General features: G+C 41.2%; 1 protein-coding gene across 10 annotated transcripts in view; it reads right to left on the bottom strand.

Moving 5' to 3' along the window:
• TIAM2 (TIAM Rac1 associated GEF 2) overlaps window positions 1-19,682 on the bottom strand; it is a 329,759-nt gene that overhangs the window by 35,739 nt on the left and 274,338 nt on the right. The window contains exon 1 of one of the 10 annotated variants that reach the window (XM_075596954.1): window positions 17,452-17,936. The exons of 8 other annotated variants lie outside the window; for them this stretch is intronic. In XM_075596954.1, coding sequence (XP_075453069.1) covers window positions 17,452-17,466 — 15 coding nt within the window. In that variant the 5' untranslated portion in view covers window positions 17,467-17,936. Of the gene's footprint in view, window positions 1-17,451; window positions 17,937-19,682 lie in introns of those variants that run through there. One more of the 10 variants, XM_075596952.1, reaches the window with a different exon arrangement.

The raw sequence follows: 19,682 nt of genomic DNA, 5'->3' as shown, positions 1-19,682 counted from the left end.
ATTAGTCTATAATAAGCCCTTAACGAGCACAGTATACATTGAATACTCCATTGCATTTGTCATGCCTCCGATTAGAGAGTCGAGTATGTACAGGGTCTGTGGAAAGCACAGAAAAAAGTGTTCTTTGGCACATGGCACTTGTTTAATTTCTGCCTTAATACATTATATGCAAAAAGCTTCATTAAGCTTTCTCAACACCTCAGGTCCGAAGCTATTTTTGGACACAAAGTAAAAGGAAAAAAACAGAGATACTGCAAACAGCACATAATGTATTAATTTATAACTTGTGCATCACACATTAAAGCTGCAGTTCAGGCTCCCGTTTTTTTTTTTTTTTTAGTTTTTTTTTTTTTTTTAGTTTTTTTTTTTAACTTCAATAGTTTCATCTGGGCAATCTCTACTTACCTAAAAAACTGCATAGCTGCCGGCCAATTTGTTCTCCGTCTATTGATCGGCAAAGTTTGGCGACATCTTTAAATATGGGGAATGTAAATCGTTGCTATAGGAACAAGCATGCTTGTTAAAATAGAATACAAGAAAATTGGTCTTTCAAAGTTGTTGTTTTTTAAACAGAAAATGCTAAAAGTATTTTTTCTTACTACAGAACTGATTTATTAAAAAAAACACACATGCAGGATATTGCCTGAACTGCAGCTTTAAGAGATACAGGAAGAAAATGCCTTACTTAGCATCAATAAAATGCCACCGTTGTACTGATTAATTCCAAAGTGGCCCAAGCAGATGTGTCGAATGAAACCAAAATGGCTCTTATATCTATAAGAATGGTCCCTTCCTAATAGGAGTGCCTACTAATACAAGCTCATAACGTATAAATGTACTTCTATCACTAAAGTAACTCATTAATCATAATCCAATTCCTTGGCAATAATCACAGCACAGGAAGTAATCTCTGACCCATATGTATTCAAACACAGCAAGCTTCTATAATTCACATTTAACAAAATAACTGATACAGTATCTGTACAGTATATTAAACATTAAACACCCCCACTTGGGACAGAATATTGTATGGTTTGGAGCACATATCATTTGCTTGCAGTCATGAAATCATAGGACCTCCACCGCATATTTTCTGTAACCCTCACAACAATAGTTTCACGTTTTTTTCCAACAGTTATATGAAAGGAAAAAGACACTGCATACATGGCAGCAGCTCTTTAATGGACACATTTTATCTAGCAAATTAAAAGCTTCTACAAAGTGTCACCGAATGAAATGTCAAACTGTAACAATTCACATCAAGGCTCAGGTTCTTTCTTCCATTCTCAGCAATACTTTTACTCATCAAGGCCTTCTGAGAGAGACTTGCTGTAACATGCTCATGTAAAATAAATAACACAAGCTTGCAGGCTACAATAATGACTCAATACTGCAGAATCTAGCAAACCTTGACAAAGCGCCATGTGGGCACGAAACGCGTTGGAGGTTTGTGTAGCTCCTTTTAATGACTAATCAATAAACGTATGTTTTATCCTTGACTCTTCGCACTCTAGCCCTGAAGGTCTTTGCAGTGCATCATCATTTTCAACTTTACTCTCAAGAATCTAGCAAAGCATTATATAAACACGCACGTGGCAAACATATATGTTGGTAGACTAATGAAATGTTGTTATCCAAGGTTAATGTGTGCAGATGTGAATATGTACCTGCTGCAGTTGCTATGTAGTTTATAATATACTGCTCTGCTTCCCGTTAAAGGGGCAGACCAACTTAAAACAAAAGTGAACTAAGGCAATGGCAAGTTAGGTATGTAAAATGTAGCTGATTGTCACCTTAAAAAAACTCAACGCAGAAGTATTTTAAAATAATGTTTAAACTTGTAACATTTTCATGGTAAAAAAGGGGGGTTTACAATGTTTGGCAAATGATCTTATCACTAAAAGACATTATGTATTCATTAACATTGCATAGCTTAGCTTTATTATTTTGTTTACAATGTAATTATGGTGCCATCATTAATCTAACAGATAGACATAAGTAGCTGATAGCTTGCTTTCACTGTTCCTGACAAAACCTGATTAATATTTCCTGGAAAGTCGTTAACAATATATTCCAGCCTTCTAGCCATCAACAACCATGTAATATCATTAAGGGGGATATTACTCTGACAAATCCCACTGACATTGCAAATGCATTCAATGATTACTTTGGGGGGTGTGCTACTAACTTATTAGCGAAACGCAACCTGAACTACAAACATGAACCTCATTCTGAGAGTACCCCTATAGCACCACCCTCTCCCAACACTGCCCACAATTTTCAATGTCCCAGTATCTGAAGAGGAGATTACACAAGCGCTCCTAAAATTAAAACTAAGCAGCCAATGTGGACCTGACTTACTGCAATCTAAGTTCCTATGATTTGGTGCCCCAGCTATTGCCAAACCGCTTGCTTCTCTAGTCAACTCTATTCTGTCTGCAGGTCATATCCCTAAGACCTGGAAAACTGACAGAGTTGCTCCAATCTTCAAAAGTGGGGACAAAAACACTGTCTCAAACTACAGGCCAAACTCTCTTCTTCGAAGAATGGAATGGAACTGGGACAACTTACTGGTGCAATATTCCTAGATTTTTGCAAAGGCTTTTGATACTTTAGATCTGGTTATCTTGCTAAACAAACTCCAGTGCTCTGGAATAGGGAAGCATGCTTTAAAATGGTTTAATTTCTACCTATCAGGTAGATGCCAACATGTGTCTATCTCAGGCTCTAACTCCAACCCCTTGGATATCATCTGTGGTGTCCCACAAGGCTCTGTTCTGGGGCCCCTACTCTTCTCAGTGTTCATCCCACAGCTTGTAAGGGAGCTTCAATACACATGTATGCAGATGACACAATCTTCTATGCACACAGCCCTAGCCTCTCAGACCTTGGACACATACTTCAATCAGACTTTTTGAGACTTGAAAATTGGATTTCACAATACAAACTGTTTTTAAACACTGACAAGACAAACAATGGTATTTGGGACCAAGGCTACATTTTTAAAGCTTCCAATGAATGAGCTCCAGATCAGAACCAACACCAATACCACCCTAGCCCCTATTACTAGTTTTAAATACTTGGGCATATGGTTTGACTGCCATTTAACATTTGGGTTGCACTTTGATACCTCAACATCCAAAACCTATGCCAAACTAGGTGTACTTTACAGGAACAAATCCTCCCTAAGTCTGCTGGTCAGAAAGCGTATCACACAGCAGATGCTAATGCCAATTATAGACTATGGGGACATAGCATATGGTACGGCACCCCAAACCCACCTTAGCAAACTTGATAACCTCTACAATTCAATATGTCGTTTTGTCCTCCAATTCAACTACAACACACATCACTGCAAAATGCTCAAAGAACTAGATTGGCCATCACTTGAGTTTAGGCGCAAAGTTCATCTTTCCTGTCTTGCCTTCAAATACTTTCTGGGCACGCTATCCGACAATATGAACAAGCTCCTCACCCCTACCACATGCAGGACTTCTTATCTGAGATCTGACTCCAAAAGACTGTTCATGGTCCCAAGGCTCAAAAAAGTATCCGGCTGCTCCTCCTCTTCCTCTTTCCGTGCACCCCACAACTGGAACAATCTACCGAAGACTCTCACAGCCACCATCAGTTTAAGTTCTTTCAAAACTAAAGCGGTCTCTCATTTTAATCTGGTCTGCAACTGCTACATACTCCTATAATATATATTATCTCTTACTGTGCATGCAATGTATTTATATATAATGTATAACCCTGCTTACTTAATGTAACTATGTATTTGTAACCATGTATCTGTCCTCATAACTCTATGCCCAGGACATACTTGAAAACGAGAGGTAACTCTTAATGTATAACTTCCTGGTAAAACATTTTATAAATAAATAAAATATTAGTTTTTCACAAGATAGAAATAAGAATTTTACTCTAAGGGGAATTTACATTTTTCTAAGGAAGCTAATTAAACCGATAATTGAAACCGTTGTTTTGAGCTGCTAGGTTGAAATACCGCTTTAATGCTTTGATTTATTTTCATTCTGTTTTGAGAGTACTTGTAAAAAGTATTTTCAGAAATTAAATAGATGACACCATAGCTGTAATATTATTGTGCTTATTCCCTTCAATACTGGGTTAGTTAGATGGAATCTGGCTTTAAAATTCTACAGCTCAAGCTCATACAGCATTGAATAAGTCATAAAGAAAGCATGGGTCAAAAAGAGCACACATTTTCAACACCTACCTAACCAAATTAGTCACCATTTTATAACTAATCCTTTGGTGTAGTGTGGACATAACTACAACATCAGCTACACTCCAGGGGCCCTGCGTCCTAAAGGCCCTGCTAGTTTTTGTAGGGGAGATCACGCTCTGCGCTACATAGTGTGATCGATCAACAAGACGAACTGAAGGCGAGGTCACCTCCCCTTCCATCATCTGTGACGGAGAGATCACGAGTGCCGGATGGGCTACTGCACTCAGTTGTTGCTGCCCTTCCAGCACTCAAAGGGTTACGAATTATACTAAAAATGGTGTCCTTATAAATCCAAGACCTGAAAGTTTAAAATTAATGTGCAAAACCACTAATGGAAACATGGCAATGTGCTACGTGGGTTATTCATTAAACTGTGATGGAGGCCTATTGGTAGTAGCAACAGTACCAACCACAGCAGAAACAAGCACATCCCACTGCTCTTCTCTCGGACTCCGAGGTTCCAATTACAAGAATGACGGGCCGTACATCGCTAGCACTCTTGCAAGCTGAGCTTTTGTTACTCGGTGGAAGAAGATTGCTTGGTGGGTTGCTGGATACAGGGCAATATAAGTGCATGTTGATATTCTCTCTCCCCCTGTGGCCGATTTGTTCAAATGCATTTTTCTTCAGTACAGTACATTACTCACAACCTGTTTACACTATGCTTTGTGTGTGGGGTAGCTGCAGAATATAAAACAGAAAAGGTGCTTGATAGCGCTCTAACAAACCTAGTGAAGTGCATTCAATGAGTGCCCAAAAATATATAGGTGCCACTATATAATGACAAAACGAGTGATAGTATAAGGTGAACTAACGTATATATTTTTTTATTTTTTCAGAAATCATATTAACATATAAAGGGGGGAAGGGAGTGGGGGGGAGGGGGGTACAGAAAATAAAAGGGTTTTGGGGTGGGGAGGGGGGGTAGGGCGGTGGGGTAGCATCCATCACTGGCTTCATGCAAGAAGCAAACATTCTATGATACTTGTCACATCCTATGCTAGGTCTAGGTCTACCTAACCTTTAGTAGTTATTACTGGTTTCCTTACTATTTTATGGTTCCTATTGGGTTCTTCCATATGTATGTCTCCCAGGGGTCCCATATCGTCAGGAAGGAGTTGTGTCTGTCGTGTATTAGGCTTGTAAGTCTCTCCATCGTCATTATGTAGTTTATTTTGTGCAATACCTCGTTGATCGGGGGTGGGTCGTTCTTTTTCCAATGTCTTGCTATTAAATTTTTGGCTGCGGAGAGGATCTGCGTTATCAAAAAGTCTATTTTTCTCTCAAGTCCGTCTGTCGGTTTTAGTAAGAGCACTGTTTCTATGTCCCATGTTAGCTCTACCCCTGTTGCTTCTTCTATTAGGCGTCTAACTCTTCCCCAGAATAGGATGATTTTGGGGCAAGTCCACCATATATGTTTAAATGTGCCTATTTGGCCGCAGTTACGCCAACACATTGGGGAGGTTAGCGGGAAAAAGGAGTGGAGGCGGGCTGGTGTGTAATACCATCTGTGTAGGACTTTCAGGTTGGTTTCTCTGATTAGGGAACATCGGGAAGCTTTAGCTGTCCTTTCGTGGATTTCTGCCCAGTCCTCTTCCTCTAGGGAGTTTCCTATGTCGTGTTCCCAGTCTAGAATGTTTTTGCTTGTTTGGTCGTCATATTGTTTTAAAAGTACCTGATAGAGTTGGGCAATCGTTCCTTTATTGTAGTGACCTCTTTGGTATAGGCTCTCAAAGTTGGTGAGTGGCCTATTCCAGGTGTCGTTTGGTTGGATTGCGGAAACATAGTGGGCCAGTTGTATGTATTGGAATATTTGTGTGGTTGGGATGTTATATTCCTCTCTTATTCCCATGAATGATTTAACTTTCCCTCCCTGTTGCATGTCTCCTAACCTAGAGAGCCCTTTCTCATCCCATTGCTTAAAGATATTTGAGTTGTGAGCTGGTGTAAATTCGGGATTGGCTCCAATGGGTGTTAGGGGTGAGGGAATGGAGGAGATTTGCCTGTGTTTGCAGTTAACTAAACAGTGAACTAAAGTGCAAAAATAGGAGGCTAAACAAACACACTCAACCCTTATTTTGAGACCGTTTCAAAAGTCTTGCATGCAGAATCCTTCCAAAGAAAACAGGGGAGCGCAGCTTGCAGCCCTCACCACGGAATCTGGAAGTCCCAGACGCACCGGAAGTGACGCGGACCGCCGGCGTGGATGCGGGAGCACTCAGAAGCAGCAGCAGAGATCTACACGATTCACAGAAAGATCGCGACTCACTGTGTACTTGTCATTTGCTGTTGAATGCTGTTTGAAATCATCCTAAGTGTAAGCCTCCATTTTTATTGTGTTATAAGAATATATTTTTGCTGTCTACACTATTTGGTCCTTTTCTCTTTCTTGGAGATCGGTTGCTGGTAGTTGCTGCACCACCCACAGGGATCATCCACCCCTTTAAGTTGGATGACTGCCCCTTATTTTGCTACTTTCATGTGAGTAGCCATTTGTGAGCCGGTCATATTACATTTCTGATTCACTGTATGTCATCTCTGTAATACGTTTCATGGCTGCAAGCTGCACTCCCCTGTTTTCTTTGGAAGGATTCTAGCTGCAGAATATGTACTACCAGGAACAGTTTTCTTGTGCTCTCACTTACACTTAGTTTGGCTACAGATTAAAGTGTTCTGTCTTTCCCCTATCCACAGGTAGCCTAGTGCTCAAAGGCTACATCTCACTGCTGTTATGGGTATCGCCCATGTCACAAAAATGTGAGTAGAGCTACACAATGTAGAGAAAAAGTCTGAATCCGGCTTGGACGTGCTGCCTGTCCCAGACTCCCAAATACACAACATTTTCTGTTGAGTTGACAATGAAACTTTTACTTTAAAATTGAAAAAAAATGTAACTCATATCAAATTAGCAGTAAATGTCTTGTTTGTGTGTGGATTGAAAGATGGCGCAAACTGTAAAATATATCTTTCTGATCTATTATCCCTCTTGTATAAACTAAGCTACAGTGACACAAAACCACCACTAGACTTAATATTAGTAAATGTAGTACAGTAGCTAGAAAGATCACGCAAACTGTAATGAAATATAGAATATGTTTCCTTATTTTGTATTATCCCACTTGGGTGAACAAAACACTAACCAACAGATAATCTATGAAACACAACTAGAAATGATTGTGAGAAGAGAATTTGATTTTTTTTTTTAATGTCATTTAACAGGAGCATTTTTTTTCATCCTATTTATGTCGTTTACAAGCTCTTTAGAAAAAAAAAATGAAAATAAAAATAATGTTGGTATTATAAAATAAAAGATAATAATAATAATAAAATATACGTGAACACTGCAAGTGATTATTAGTGGCAATAAACAATTGCACAGTTCTGTTATGATTAATTTTACTCATCTTAATCTTCCCCAAAACATCTCTTTCTACTCACATTGAGATTGATTGATTTTGAGTATATATATATATATATATATATATATATATATATATATATATAATCTCAAAGACAACACAAAAATTAAGTAGCTCTAAAGAGGATGTGAAATAACCCTAATAAATGATAAATTATAATAACATATTTAAAATATTAAAATAAATTAAAATTACCACAATTTAACCTAATAATATCTAGAAACCATAACGTGATAGTGAAAAAAAAGGAAAATCCAAATTGAATGTTCCACTCAAACAAAAAATCCAGAGAGGAATATAGTCCCAATAGAAGATCCAGGGAGCTTCTTTGCAGCTTTAAGGGGAGTGGTATAGCCAACCACTTTTGGAATCTATGAACAAAAAACAAACAAAAGCGCAAGCTCCATAGCACGTAACTGAGTAAAAAATAAGGTACATTTATTTAAAAAATCAGCAACCCATAAGAATGTGCACTTACAGGATTTCAAACAGAAGCATTCGTGGGAGAGAAATCTCTATTGTGGTCATCTGCGGTGGTAGGGTGAGTCCCAGGTTTGCAGAGTGGATGTAAACAGCCCAGGTTCACCATCAATTGGCAGCAAGATATAAAGGCATCCAATGCCTGCACGTCCTGACGAAGTCGCCGCAGTGTGACGAAACGCGTAGAGCTGTGACGTCATCGCGCTTGTGTTGGTGTATTTGGAGTCCCTGGCTTCCCTGCGCTCCGGCTGGCAGTAATTTCAAGTGTTAGCAATCATTTTATGAGGGAGCAAAGGACGTGCAGGCATTGGATGCCTTTATATCTTGCTGCCAATTCGGGATAGGAGTTCATGGTGAACCTGGGCTGTTTACATCCACTCTGCAAACCTGGGACTCACCCTACCACCGCAGATGACCACAATAGAGATTTCTCTCCCACGAATGGTTCTGTTTGAAATCCTGTAAGTGCACATTCTTATGGGTTGCTGATTTTTTAAATAAATGTACCTTATTTTTTACTCAGTTACGTGCTATGGAGCTTGCGCTTTTGTTTGTTTTTTGTTCATATATATATATATATATATATATATATATATATATATATATATATATTCTCAAAACAGATAAATTAATGGTGTTAAAGAAGCAATACTACTTTTCGACTTTTTATTTTTCTTATTTGCATATGTAAAGTATGTGACAATGTATATTTCAACATTCTTACCTAAACTGGCAATCGTTTGGTGCTACTGTTATAAATCTGTTAAAATCCTGATTGTGTGCCCATCTTTCTGTTTCAATCAATACTTCAGTCAGTGTAGCCCAGCAGCTACAATGTATCCTTATATTACTAAGGTAACATTATCTATTGTTACAGTTTACAGCTCAAACTGCTGGCAACATTGGCAACAAATGATCACAAACAGGAAAGTGTAGCAAAGATCTTGCACTGCTTGGGAGGTGGGCTAAAGCCTGCTACAGAAATCAAAGGGTGTTTTAAAACTCATTACAAAGTTGAACAAAAAAACAGTCAATATTATCTAATACTACAGATCTGATTAAAACAAAAACCATGATGATTCCACATGTTTTGCTGCTTTAACCCATGACAGATCTCTCTCCACACACACATATCCACCTCACTAAACATCCTCCATTCCCCTGCCAATGCTAGCACGTAATAGTGGCAGGGGAAGGAATGGGCGGCCTTAAAGGGAGCAAATGCCAGAATCGAACACAAGGTTTTGTTTTGGTTTTGACTTATTTGGTTGACAATACTTCTTTCTTAATGTGAATTGAACAATCAAACATGATTTTTTCTAATCCATCTGGCTTAGGTGAAGTATCTTTATTTATCTATTTACTTATGACACATGCTTAATTACAGTGATGTAGTTGTGCCTATTGTACTTTTTCAGATTATAAACACACGCACACTAAGGGATCCACTCCTGGGTTTGGCTGGAACTCACCCTTACAGAGCTATAGAGCTTCCAGACAAATCTCTCCCTGAACTGGCAATTGGAATCACCTGGTTCTGGAATTACACTGCAGTCTGCTTGATGCTGCCTTCTATGCAGCTCTGCCCCTATTGGCTGTTTATGCTATTTAGAGTCAGCCCTTCCCCCCCCAGGAAGCTGCTGAGCATAATTCTGGAATCACTGTGTTCCTGGTAACCTGTGCTTGCCCTGTCTTAGCCCTTCCTGTGCTGAAGCGCTGGATTCCCAGCACTAAAGCTTCCTAGTTCCTGTGGTCTGTCTGCATATCCTCCTTGCAGAGGCCTTCATGAAGCTCCCTGTTCCAGGCAGACTTTGCACTGAAGCATCTACACTGAAGCTCTCAGTGTTCCTGTGGCCTGTCTGCATATCCTGCTTCCAGAGGCCATCCCTTGCGCTGTAGCACCTATGCTGAAGCTTTCCGCTGAAGCGCCTATGCTGAAGCTCCTCGCTAAAGTGTTCCTCATGCTGACCCCAGCCTGTGACCTCGACCTATGCTCCTGTGCCGCCTGCTCTGACTCTAGCTTGGAATACGTTTACTCTGCCTTCTCCAACCCCGACTTGGCTACGCATGACCACGGAATTCGCAATCCGGACCCAGCTTCGTGGTCTACGGTCGGTGTCTACCTATCCCCACCTCAGCCCCGCTGTCTGGTGCTGGTTTGTGGGGAGCACGAACATTACACACACACAGTGGCGAGAAAAAGTTTATGAACCCCCAATGATGATTACGAAAATTCCATCATTTGTCGATGATAACCAGTCTTTTCTTTTGGTTTATATTAACCAATTCCATATCTTTTGAAACAAAATGATATATGAATTAGACAAACAATGAGTAATTAAGAGGCGGGGTATGTGCAAAAGTAAGTGAAACCCTGGTTTTATCAGCTAAATTAAAGGGCATAATTAGAATCAGGTGTTCATATAATTACGTAGATCTTTAGTTATGAGTTTGGGAGATGCTACCCTATATAAATAACAGAAACTTTGTGAGTTTGGTCTTCACATACAGGTGTGTGGAAACACGTCATGCCACGATCAAAAGAAATCTCTGAGGACCTCAGAAAAGCAGTAATTGATGCTAATCAGTCTAGAAAAGGTTGCAATACCATTTCTAAGGATTTGGGGCTCTACCAATCCACTGTCAGACTGAGTCTACAAATGGAGAAAGTTCAAGACCACAGTCACTCTACCCAGGAGTGGTTGTCCTACCAAAATCTCTCCAAGAACAAACCGGCATGTCATCCAGGAAATCGCAAAGAACCCCAGAGTAACATCCAAGGATCTGCAGGACACTCTCGCCCTGGCTAATGTGATTGTTCATGACTCATCTATCAGAAAAAGACTGAACAAGAATGGTGTTCATGGAAGGATAGCCAGGAGGAAACCACTGCTCTCTAAAAAGAACATTGCTGCCCATCGGAAGTTCGCCAAAGAGCACATAGATGATCCACAAGAATTCTGGAACAATGGTCTCTGGTCAGACGAGTCAAAGGTGGAACTTTTTGGCCTCAATAATATTTATTTATTTATAAAATATTTTACCAGGAAGTAATACATTGAGAGTTACCTCTCGTTTTCAAGTATGTCCTGGGCACAGAGTAAAACAAATAGTACATGGTTACAAGTACAGTTACATAAATGAACAGGGTATACATTATATACAAGACATTGTGTGCACAGTTAAAGAAAATGTATATTATGAGCGTATGAAACAGTTACAGACCAGGTTAAAATGTGAGACAGCCTTAGATTTGAAAGAACTTAAACTGGTGGTGGATGTGAGAGTCTCTGGTAGGTTGTTCCAGTTTTGGGGTGCACGGAAGGAGAAGGAGGAACGTCCGGATACTTTGTTGAGCCTTGGGACCATGAATAGTCTTTTGGAGTCTGATCTCAGGTGATAAGTGCTGCAGGTGGTAGGGGTGAGGAGCTTGTTCAGGTAGCTGGGTAGCTTGCCCATGAAGAATTTAAAGGCAAGACAGGAAAGGTGAACTTTGCGCCTAGACTCTAGTGTTGACCAATCTAGTTCTTTGAGCATTTCGCAGTGATGTGTGTTGTAGTTGCATTGGAGAACAAAACGACAAATTGAATTGTAGAGGGTGTCAAGTTTGCTAAGGTGGGTTTGAGGAGCCGAGCCATATACTATGTCTCCATAGTCAATAATTGGCATTAGCATCTGCTGTGCGATACGCTTTCTGACCAGGAGACTTAGGGAGGATTTGTTCCTGTAAAGTACCCCTAGTTTGGCATAGGTCTTGGTTGTCAGGGTATCAATGTGCATCCCGAATGTTAAGTGGGAGTCAAACCATAAGCCCAGGTATTTAAAACTAGTGACAGGTGTTAGGGTGGTGTTAGCGTTGGTTCGAATCAGGAGCTCAGTCACTGGAAGCTTTACAAATTTAGTCTTGGTCCCAAATACCATTGTTACAGTCTTGTCAGTGTTTAAAAACAGTTTGTTTTGGGAAATCCAGTTTTCGAGTCTCAAAAAGTCAGACTGAAGTATGTGTTGAAGGTCAGAGAGGCTATGATTGTGTGCATATAGGATTGTGTCATCTGCATACATGTGTATTGAGGCTTCCTTACAAGCTGTGGGAAGATCATTAATGAACACTGAGAAGAGTAGGGGCCCCAGAACAGAGCCTTGCGGGACACCACAGGTGATATCCAGGGGGTTGGAGTTAGAGCCTGAAATGGACACATGTTGGGATCTTCCTGATAGGTAGGACTGAAACCAGTTTAAAGCATGTTTCCCTATTCCAGAGCTCTGGAGTTTGTTAAGCAGGATAGCATGATCAACTGTATCAAAAGCCTTTGCAAAATCTAGGAATACTGCACCAGTGAGTTGTCCCCGTTCCATTCCACACTGGATTTCATTGCAAACTTTTAGCAGGGTAGTTACGGTGGAGTGTTTGGGACGAAAGCCAGATTGGAATTGGCTAGGGAAATTTGTCTTGGTATAGTAATCGCTTAATTGGGAGTGGACACATTTTTCCATGACTTTGGATAGAATTGGGAGGAAGTGGTTCCATTTGTTGGTTGACAAGTTTGAAGTGGAGGAGGGAGGTGAGGAGGTCAGTGCAAGGTTGGCGTAGATTCCGTGGTAATTTGGATCGTGGGGGACTCAATGGTACACTGGGCTGGGAAGAGGGCGAATTCGCGCCCCTACGGAAAGAATTTAGGTTTGAGTATGGAGCAGGTGTAGGTAACGTGGTGGGGGATGAGAGGGATGCGTTGGGGACGGCTTTTTCCGCTGCTAATTTCTAGGGCCAGGGGTAGGAGGGCACCGGACATCATCATTATTCATGTTGGGGGTAATGATGTGGCAAAATTGCGGTCGATTGATTTATTCCAGCAGATTAAGCAAGATTTGGCGCGTATGTTAACGTTTTGGCCAGGGGTGCAATTAGTTTGGTCCGAGATAATATGCAGGTTGGTTTGGAGGGGTGTGCGTATCCCGGGGAGAGTTAACAAGACGCGGAAGAGGTTAAACAGGAAGGTGGGGAATTTCTTGGTTCAATGTGGGGGTTGGGTCATTCGTCACCCACAGTTCAGTTTTAAATTGGGTGGCTGGTTTAGGGAGGATGGGGTACAGTTGTCAGATGTTGGGGTGGACATGTTTAATAATGATTTACAGGAAGGATTGGAAGAGGTCATAGGGGTATGGCGGTACGGGTCTGATTTAAGGGGGTTAAACAGGCCCGTTGGTGGCGGCAGTTGGGGGGGGGGGTAGGTGCTTGTCCCGCCAGAAGTGGCTCGGGGCTGGTAACCGGGGGGGTTTGAAGCGAGGGGGTAGGTAACCGGGACGTACTTCCGGGTGCCCCCTTTGCGTTGCCCAGCTCTGAGCATTCTGGCGTGGACAGGTGGTACGCTATCCCCATTTGTGTTTAATAAATAAGCCGCGGCCTTTTACCTCCTTAAATCTGTCCTCTCGTTATTTGTATGTTTTATGTAGAGGGGTAATAGGAGAGGGGGGGGGGGGGGTAAGCTCGCGCCTCCTTGGTCAAGCCTTTGCAAAATCTAGGAAAAATAAACGTTATGTTTGGTGAAAACCAAACACTGTGTTCAAACAGAAGAACCTCATTCACACTGTTAAGCATGGTGGTGGAAGTGTGACAGTTTGGGGCGGCTTTGCTGCCTCAGGATCTGGACAGCTTGCCATCATTCACACAATCATGAAATCTGCATTGTATCAGAACATTCTAGTGGAGAAAGTCAGGCTATTCGTCCGTGAGCTGAACCAAAGTGGATCATGCCGCAAGACAATGATCATAAACATACAAGCAGATCTACAAAAGAATGGCTTTAGAAGAAGACATTTTGCGTCTTAGAATGGCCTAGTCAAAATCCGGACCTAAACCCCATCGTAATGTTGGGGCAGGACCTGAAGCGAGCTGTCCATGCAAGGAAGCCCTCAAATGTCACTGAGTTGAAGCAGTTCTGTAAGGATGGATGGGCCCAAATTCCTCAAAACTGATGTGATAGACTGACCAGCAGTTACAGGAAATACATAGTTGAAATTATTGCTGCTCATGGGGGCGCCACCAGGTAGTGAATCTAAAAGGTTCACATACTTTTTCACACATGAATATTAAATGTTGAATCATTTGTGGATAAATGTTGAAAAAGTATCATGCTTTTGTTTAATTTGTTCAGGTTAACTTTATTATTAGGACTTAGATAAAGATCTAATAAAATTTTAGGTTTGAAATATGTGAAAATCCTAAGGGGTTAACAATCTTTTTCTCACCACTGTACATACAAATGAAACAAATTTCTTGAGTTTTTACAAAGTTTCCATAACGGTTTAAAACACACAGCTCATTTATCAAAGACAAACCCCCACTTCTTTCACAGGGATTTTGTCCATCATAAATGTAAATATTTTTTTCTTCGCCAGTTTTTTTGTGTGTGTCATCTACAGCACTTTGAAACAGAAAAATAGCAAAATGACAATTAACAGGTTGAGAGCAGGAATCAGACTCCAAACAATCCTGTTATCTAAAACAAATCCACTTATTTGGCAAACAAAGAGGAATCAATTAAATATTTTAAAGCTAAAATAGGTCAGGCCCTGCTTGGTTTTATGATGAACGAAGAAGAGAGAGAAACGGAGCACTACGTCCAGTGCTTGGTTTTAAAAGGATGAAAACCTTATATAGTTAACACTAGAGGAGCAGCTATGAACAGCCAACATCCTAGCTACTACAAGGGGGCAGGGCGAATAACAGGCTGAACTTACTCTGGCAGCCGACATTCCCCTAACATCAGGCTTTTTGTATCTCATTTAAATTGTAACACCTGTGTTGCATTTCCGTTTAGAAAATCCACCTTGCAAATCTAGATACAACGCCGTTGATGCGTAGAAATGGTTAATGTAAGGAACAAAGAGATAAATACCATATTTTTAAACCATGGATACTACAAGCATTTCATTTTATGACCAAAATTAATTGTGGTCCTAATGACACATGTATGTTTCAAAATAAAGTGTGCAGTTAATTCTGAAATGGGACGTAAAAGAAGCCGTTTACATAATAATCGTTTACATAATCGTCTGTTGATCCCAGCTAACAGAGTCACATTAGATTAGAGAAGAAAAGCCACTCTTATTAGCCGTGTAAACTTTTAGCTTAAATACATGTAATACAATTGTGTTGTTAGGATGAAACAGAAGATTAAATCATTGTGAAAGACATAACTGTAAACAAATATCTGATGGGTTACTCTTACCATTTAGACATAAAACTCCTTTGAACACAGATTATTTTTTCCCCTCAAGCCTCTTGGATATAGCCGTCTGATTAGGCAAAAATTTGTGCTAGCTAAATTGTGGGTGGGCTATTTTCTCACAATGATTTCTGGGAAAGGTAGGCTGAGTGTCCAGGCAATGAAAACTACAGACACTACTGATCAAACTCTCCTGGCTGCAAACTTGGGACAAAAAAACAGCACCAGATGATGCAAAGCAACTTTATATATTATCCCACTAATAAATATCCCGTATACACAAAATGTCATAGATAGAAAAGATGTAAATAAAGATCTATGAACATTTCTTGTTTAAAATAAAATTTAAGTATAATGAATTCATTATTATTAGAACTATGCCATTTTTCAGTCGGAATTAGGCTAAGGCCCCGCTCCCAGAGTCAGCGCACCCGCACTGCTGACAGGCGGTGCGCTGAGATACACAGACCGCGATATGCGGTCTGTAGGGAGCGGGAGCCAGAGCGGGAGGTGGGCGGGTGGTGGGCGGTTTGACATGGAGGGGGGGCGTGGCTTGAGCGGAGGGACCCGCTACTCTCCCCCCCCCCCCCCTCCCTCCACGGACTCGGGCTGGAGCTGGAAAGTAAGTTTAAACACACACACGCAGGCACTCATTCATACACACACACACACACACGCGCACACACACAGGCAGGCACTCAAGCACTCATACACACACACACACACACACACACACACACACACACACACACAGACAGAGGCAGGCACTCACGCACTCGGGCACACACATACACACACAGACAGGCACGCACGCACTCAGACACACACACAGACAGGCACACACACAGAGAAAGGCACTCACCTGCTTTCACTCCACACTCCTCCCCGCTTCCCGAAGCCTCTCCTCCTCCCGAAGCCTCCCCTCCCCATTGGCTCACAGCCACACACGTCACGCGTCGAAGCTAGGAAACACCATTCTGTGGTGTCTCCAGCGGCTGACGCGCGACAGCGTGTAGTCAGCTGTGCCGCCAGTGGGGACCGGGACCAGCTCGCGAGGATTCCCCTGCTGGTGGGGAACTCGCTACATTGCCGCCCGCGCCAACGAGCGCAGCGGGACCGAGGCCTTATGTGTTTATTTAACCTTATGTGTTTATTTAACCTTTCTAGTGCTGGATCACTGCATCAGGGTCTATAACAACTCAGAGTAAGAGACTCACTGCTCTGGAGCATGATGTGTAGAACAGTTTCTTACATCTGATGCATCATTTTAAGACTGACACCGCTTCAGATATGGCAGATTTTGTTGGGCAAATAAAAGGGGTAAAGAATGGCGCATAGAGACACAGAATGTGACACATCTTATTAGAATATGTGCACATGTAACTCCTCCCCAATTCCTCCTACGGACACTTCACAACTCACAAGCTGATTGGAAAACGGGAACTGGAGTGCATAACAATTCATATACAAGGGAGGAGAATTAGAAAAAGATAAAATACAGGTAGGAAAGATGCACAATTTTTGTATAAAAAGGCTGAGATTCTAAGGGGAAATAATGGGGGTTACATAACATTTGGGGGCTATTTATCAAAGTCTCCCAAGTGCAAATCTGGGGCAAAAATGGGGCAATAAAAACCACAGCAACAATTTTATCAAAGAAAAACTACACTCAATGGGATTTCTTGCCTTGATAAATCTGGTGTTTCAACCAATCTTGTATTAAGTATTTATCCTTTATGTAACATTTATTTTATAGAGTGTCATAAACACACACACAAAATATATAACACATATGAAGTCTCCAGTCCACATAAGTGTTTCCATGAGATATGTAATGGGCAAATATAAAGATATATATAATCTTATACTGTACTTTTTCTGTTTACAATTAACCACATATAAGAATGTGAGAAAGGAATTATTTTCTTCCATCTAATGACAAGTTTAGCTCTATGGGTAAACATGGTTCTCTTGTTGCTAAAAGCAACTGCATGTATTCACATTTTTCTTTGGCCATACATGGTATATGCAGCATTGTGAATTAAAGTACAGGCAACCGAATTATAGCACCCCTTACCATACCGTAATGCATGAGTCTGAATCCTCTGTGCAGATGAAGCAGGAGGAAAGATCTTTCAGTGTAGTCTTCAAGGCCACTTTTATTGTAAGTAAAACTAATTGTATTGGGAGGAACTTTTCTTCCATTTCATCAGAATAAAAAGTGTCCATAGTATGAATTTCTGCTGCAGTCTGCTTGCCCATAGAAAGAGACAAAGAAAATGTCTGCCTAATTGTTCAGTACTGTTAATCCAGATTAGTCAAGAGCAGTGAGTGTTTACAGTCCCTGATGAGGAGTATACTGTTACGAAGGCTAACTAAGCCTGGATTATTACCTTGACGTCGGCCATATGTCAAATTCAAAATGTTTGAGGACAACTTCATTTCCATTATCTTTAACAACCTCCTTGCACACCCCCAGCACTTCATTTCCACGTTTTCACAAAGCAATAATAGGGACACCTGACTTTCCAGTACATCTATTACTCTGTGAATCCCAAATTACTTGATAAGACACTGCTATTGACATATTATCAAGCAATACTGAATCAACTGAGTTCTAGAAGGCTGGGGAAACCCATATTTCCTAAACGGTGCTATTCTATAAAACTCTGTAAGGCCATTTAATTGATTCAATGGCATAGCATGGGTTAGTATATTTGGCCCTGGTTGGTTATAGAGAATGTAAAGTTGTGACAAGTACATGAAATGGCCTAAAATGTACTAGCCTTGTTACCACCTGTTTACCTCAGTTCATGCACCATTGTAGGGGTTGTTTGATGACCTAGGAAAGGTTTCCACAATTGAAAGTGAGGTCTCTTATTATTGAGTTATCTTGTTTATAGAACCTCACTGTGTCAAATGATGGGACACATGATTGGTCCGGAAAAAATATAGATTTGTCGTAGAGTGTGATATTTGTTAGAGAAAGGGAACACAGAGTGCACCAAAGGTCAGATGAATATGTATTGAGCAGTACAAATGAAAGTATGTATAGAGTTACATTTAAGGCCTCGGGCATGGTCAGCGCCCGTGCTGAGGCGTGCTGGTGCTTACCAGTAAGCCCCTACAGCCGCAATGGGAGCGGCTTTAGTAGGGGCTCGCCTACGCTTCCGCAAGCGTGCGGAAGCGTAGGTCTTATACAAAATTTAGATCTGGCGCTCGCCGGAGCGCAGGGCCGGTCACGTGAGCAGTTCGCCCAATGAGGGCGAACCAGCTCCGTGGCGTCACTGGCCCACCCCCGACATGCCCCCGGACGGCACGCAGTCTAGGGCCAGGGAAAGCACCCGCTTTCCCTCAGCACGCAATCAGGAACCATGGACACAGCCTAAAATGACAGGAATTCAATGGAGTCCAGTAAAATCATCCGTTGTTGCCCAGTTCCTGATCCAGAGGGAGTCGGAGACCAAACAAGTGTTCAGCTGTGTATCCCGCGTGCTGGGATCAGCTGCTTCTCACCATTGACTCTCTACTTTCAGGTTCAAAAGTCCCATATACTCGTGATACAAGCACGTCTCGCTTCCGAGCTCTTGGGATCTTGGAACTATACAGTGGGCTGCTTCACAGGACCATGGAAATGTTACTACCACAACGTGTTTCACACGCTACGGTGCTTCGTCTGGTGGTAGTAAGCTACACCCATATCCGGATATATACATCTTCAAAATCCATGGAGTTCAATTGACTTTAATTAATCACTAATCTTAATTGGGATGTTAATTTGAAAAAGCGCCCACTGGTTATAATTCATGGCACTTGAAAAACCCAATAGCCACATTGATAATTTAAACAAATTGTACTTAGTAAAATAGATTTGTTGCTGTTATGTTAACAATAGAATTAATATTTGGTGTAAATATATTAATTGATAATATAAAAATGGATATGGGTTAGAGCATAAAAAAGTAGCATATAGATTCATGAATAGTTGGCATAAAAAATTGGTACTGCACCGACACACTTTATTCGAGCAAATACCCAGTATGTACCTGGCAGATACCTGGAATGCGCCGCTCCTCACCTCTGACAAGCCCCGTTGCGTTTGCCTTCCCAGCCTGGGTTCATGCCTGGCTGACGGGCGGCTGATCTGTTAAATGATAATGATTAGGATTTAATAGGCTGCAATGCTTCGCGTGTCTACCAGATGGCATAAATTCATGAATTGTAATGCAGTATATATATATACTGTGCAGTATTGCAGCCAGCGGGAATAAAATGCTTCAATCCCTGCCTGGAAAATACCTCAATGCA

Source organism: Ascaphus truei, chromosome 4 (genome assembly GCF_040206685.1).
Source record: "Ascaphus truei isolate aAscTru1 chromosome 4, aAscTru1.hap1, whole genome shotgun sequence".
NCBI classification, from domain to species: Eukaryota; Metazoa; Chordata; class Amphibia; order Anura; family Ascaphidae; genus Ascaphus; species Ascaphus truei.
Note: the sequence above shows the minus strand (reverse complement) of the source record. Positions and strands in the feature narration are given on the sequence as shown.